Raw genomic sequence first — 4,650 nt, 5'->3', positions numbered from 1 at the left:
AAACACCAAGACAGAAACCACATGACAATAGACAGAGCTGTATCCACCAGGAGAGACTTGACAGAAAGTCTCATTGACGGAATCATCCTTTGTAACACGTGTTTGTTTCATTTATGAAATGTGCTGTTTCCATGGATCATACAGCAGGTGCACAGGTGCATGCAGCAGGACACAGGTGCATTCAACAGGTGCACAGGTGCATGTATCAGGTGCACAGGTGCGTGCAACAGGTGCACAGGTGCATGTATCAGGTGCACGGGTGCATGCAGCAGGTGCACAGGTGCATGTATCAGGTGTACAGGTGCATGCAGCAGGTGCACAGGTACATGTAGCAGGTGCACAGGTACCACGTAGCAGGTGCATATGTGTAGGTGTAGATGCCTAGCCCTGAAGAAGCTGAAAGACACACAGGGATGGGCTCACCTCCCCGGGATATTGACTATACCCTGAATCCTGACACGAACTGCATTCAGATAAGCCAGGTAATCCAATGCTTGATCCCAAACTGAAGGGAAAATGCATCCTAAGGGGGAAAAAATGCACCGATTTGTTTCCACACAAGACTACCGTTTATTTATTTTTTGTTGATTTTAAACTCACAGGAAATTTGTGTGGAATCATCCTGGGAAGAGAACGAAGAATTGTGTGAATAACTGATAAGCTTCTTAGATAGCCAGATGTACCAGATGACAGGCTTGCCTCGTTACATGTCTGACATTTTGGCATCCTTTGGTTTTTTGACTGTTTCTTTCTTCTGGTGATCATAAAACCATTTTTTAATCAGCTGCCTAAAATACACGACGATCACGGAGATGACGAATAAGATAATGCGCATCATCATAATATACACAGCTTGAAATGATGAGGGCATTTCCTTGGCCATTGGCGCAGGGGGTCCACTGTCAATGCTCCCGCCGAGTCCTACCTCTTCACAGAACGGGGGTTCCCAACCATACTTGCAGTGGCAGTTCCTTTTATTGTTGCAAACACCTCGGCTATTGCACTTGCCGGGCAAACAGTCGAACATAATGGTGGCAGAGTCAACACACTTTCCCTTTATGCACACCTTTTTAAGGCCACAGGCAGTGCCATCATTAATCACACCTATGTCGGGTATCCCATGGGCCATTAGTTCTCCATGATAGCCTGTGCCCCAGCACATGAGATTGTCTGGCTTCACATAGGTGGACAATAGAGTACTGTGATCTGGCAAACTGGGGATGGCTCTAACATTGATACACTGTAGCCTGCCACAGACTGCATTGTCCCTCGTGCACCTATTATATTGACTAATATTAATGCCACAGTTGCCATACTGATCGCCCATCTTATTAACGACATCGTAACATTGGTAAGGAGCCTCCCTGGCAGCAGGTCCAAAAATACCCTGGCACTGCATGTACCTGGATCTGCAGCTCTTACTGAAACAAACTCCTCCATATTTACAGGGAGTTCCATCTTGCTTGTAAGTATCCTCCGGACACAAACCCGAGAGCCCGTTGCAGTACTCGGCAAGATCACATTCATTTTCTTCCTGCCTACACACATACCCTGATGGGAGAAAGTTACATTTGTGACAACAAAGCCCGGTGGAGCAGTTGACACCTTCCTTCCATTTGCAGTTGGGCCCACAGCACGGGTCTTTCTGGCAGTCTTCTTTGGAACCACAGTCACATTCCTCTGTACCTTCGACAATCTTGTTGCCACATCTCTTAATCACATAACCTCGTCCTGGGATGTCAGATAGACAATATGACATTTTATAGGATGCGTGTATGAAATACTGATCGTAACTACAGTTACTAAACCCTGTGCGTCCTGTACCCATGATGCAGCTCGTCCTACCTCTGCACTGGCAATACTCCCCGTCATGTTGCATTCCCACACAGTGGCCCACTTCATGAGCGGTCCAAGTAGCAGGCCCAAGGATATTCTTACCAACGAAGCTACTTGCGGACCCGGCATGGTATACCTCACATGCTCGCCCCCAGGACCACGCGACAGCATCCGGAAAACTTCTTCCAAGATATAAATGTGACCAGTCGGCGGGAAGGACATGATGCAATACCAGTCTTTTGTACAGTACAAACTGACCTAAAATTTCAGCTAAAGTGAAAAAGAAAGTGTTCATTCTGTCACGACTGGACCAGACTTCAAGTCCTTTTAGACAGATCCGCAACCTGACATCCTGAAAGTAGGTGTCCATAATTGCAGTTAGAAGAATAGCATCTTCAACGATTTTAGTAAAATTTCCGCCTAAAGACATAAATCTAGTCCAATCAAAGACCATGACCAATTCCAAGTACTTTTGGTGCTTATAGGATTTATGAAAACTACTTATCCTAGCCTCTTGCTGGGTGGTTTGCCCATCTGCTTCTTCATCAACCACACCACAGGTCTGATTGCTAAATTTGTCCGTTTTTAGGACATACACAACGTGTTCAAACGTGGAAGAGGCCCTGAGGGGCTCGATTTGGTAGTAATTGAAGTCGATGTTCAAGATGCCTCGCAGACCTCCCATGCAAGTACTCAGGGTAGCGTCAGATTCCGGAAAGCCTTCCACGAAGCCCACGTAATTGCACTCGTTTGGTATGTGTGGGTAATCCTCCATTAGACTGTCCTCCTGAGTGAAGGAGATAACAGGCAGATGTCTCGGCAACAGTAACTTCTTGGGCCGCAGGTGAATGGTATGTTTTTTGCCCTGTATCTGTAAAAGGTACGACAAAGAACTGTCTCCACCCTGCTCCCCTTTCCTAGGGCTTAGCTTTTTGGGAACGGTGATTTCATAGGACTCAAAGCCCCAGTCAGGGTCAAATAGTAGGTCATTGCCCACAGCCTCAAGAAAGAACATCGTCAGAAGCAGACAGCGGTGTTGGGAGGAGGCCCACACTGACCTCATGATCTGTTTTGTTTCCCTGCTTGGTTTTCCTGGACTCGGGAGGAGCAACGCCACCCCTGGCGTGTGCCTCAGACTTCCCTGAGACTGACAAAGCACCGGTGTCCCAAGCGCTTAGCTCCCTTGGCAGGCTCCCCTGGGAAGCCAGGACTCTTGGGGCCTACTTGGTCCAGTCTTGGTCCAGTTTCTCCAGGCACACTCCTACCCAACGCTCCAGTTCGTTGTTTTTTTTTTTTTCTTCTGAGCGGAGGCGGGGGAGGGGGCGGGGGCGGGAATTAAGCTCGCGCTTAAGAATGGAGGCGAAGCCGGGCAGTGAAGGCGCGTGCCTTTCATTCCAGCACTCGGGAGGCAGAGGCAAGCGGATCTCTGTAAATTCTAGGCCAATCTGATCTACAAGAGCTAGTTCCAGGACAGGCTCCAAAGCCACAGAGAAACCCTGTCTTGAAAATAAAAAAAAAAATAAAATAAAATAAAAATAAAAAAAAGCCCCACTGCTGGTGCAGAGCAGAGGCTACAAGCATGTGGAGAGCTCAGCCACAGAGACATCTGTCATGCTCTGTCAGGTCCCCACACTGCCACCCTACAAGGCTCCTGAGTGCTGCGATTAAGGGCAGGTGCCACCACCGCCCAACTGGAAGATGAGATGTCTAAATGTGGTCAGGTGTGTGGGCATCCTTGGGGAACATAACCTGGGCGAGGCCTGACAGCATAGGGCTCCAGGGAACTAGGTGGGGAAAGCAGACAGAGACCGATTCAGAGACCTCGGGCAACCTAGGATGTGTGCTCAGGCTAACAGAAGAGGTTTGTGGTGGTCGGCGGAGTGGGCTTGGATATGAGGAAGGACAGGCTCCAGGGCACCTGAGCAGAGTTTCAGGAACACTGAAATTAGCCCAGGGAAAGTCATGGTAACAGTGCAAACTGGTTCCGGAAATGGCTTGTGATTTAAGGCAGATACCAGGAGGTAGGTAGACAAACTAGAGATTAGATAGGTAAGCTGGCAAGACTAGCCCGCCTCTTCAAGAAGATAGATGGGCATGGCAGAGAAGGGGAAAAGCTGGTGGGGACTCCACGACAGAAAGGGAGTGGACAGAGGAGAGGGTCCTGAATATTTTCATCTGCTCATGGGAAGCCATGCAGAGGGCCAGCCAGCCCTCAAGGCAGGGGGTGCCCCATTGGCTCCTCCCAGGACCACCCAACAGGAAGCTGGAGACTGCTGAGGGAGGTCCAGGTGGCACACACTACTATGAGGTGAGAAGACGAGAGAGAGAGGACCAGGGCAGGGCTTAGCATACTCTGTAAGCTCAGTCACAGAGAGTGAGGAGGTAGCGAAGGGAACCCCAGAAACAAGAAGGTCTTGAAAGTCCTGCTGAATGTTGTGAGGAATGGAAATAAACCCAAGAGATAGAGAGCAGCTGACGTAAGCCTACATCATCGCCCAATCACTGGTCCCCACTAGGCTCAAACTGTGGTAAGGCCTCAGATCTGTGAACCCCTCCACCCTCGGGGACCGCAAACATACACTGCCACATCTGACAAGATATTGGAACTCTTGAGAAACGGGGCCTACTTGGAGGAAGCTGCACCACCCAGGGTGTGCCCTTCTAGGGGATATGGGGACCCTGACCTCTTCCTCTTTTTGCTTCCTGGCCATGAGGTGACAGCTTCCATGTGGCATCCTCCTTGCTATGATCTTCTGCCCGAGCATTTGCCTAAAAGATAATAGACCAAGTGACCAGGACCCAAAACTGCCAAAG

General features: G+C 49.3%; 1 protein-coding gene across 1 annotated transcript; it reads right to left on the bottom strand.

Moving 5' to 3' along the window:
- Positions 1-703: 703 nt before the first annotated feature.
- Positions 704-2,924, bottom strand: Adam30 (ADAM metallopeptidase domain 30). Its single transcript, XM_041637864.1, has one exon. It carries the CDS (start codon positions 2,897-2,899, stop codon positions 704-706), a length of 2,196 nt encoding a protein of 731 aa, XP_041493798.1. The 5' UTR covers positions 2,900-2,924.
- Between the last annotated feature and the right edge of the window lie 1,726 nt (positions 2,925-4,650).

This window comes from Microtus oregoni, unplaced genomic scaffold, assembly GCF_018167655.1.
Source record: "Microtus oregoni isolate MIOR12 unplaced genomic scaffold, Mior012 000054F_ref0000373, whole genome shotgun sequence".
In the NCBI taxonomy this organism is placed as follows: Eukaryota; Metazoa; Chordata; class Mammalia; order Rodentia; family Cricetidae; genus Microtus; species Microtus oregoni.
This window is presented reverse-complemented; position numbering and strand designations above follow the sequence as displayed.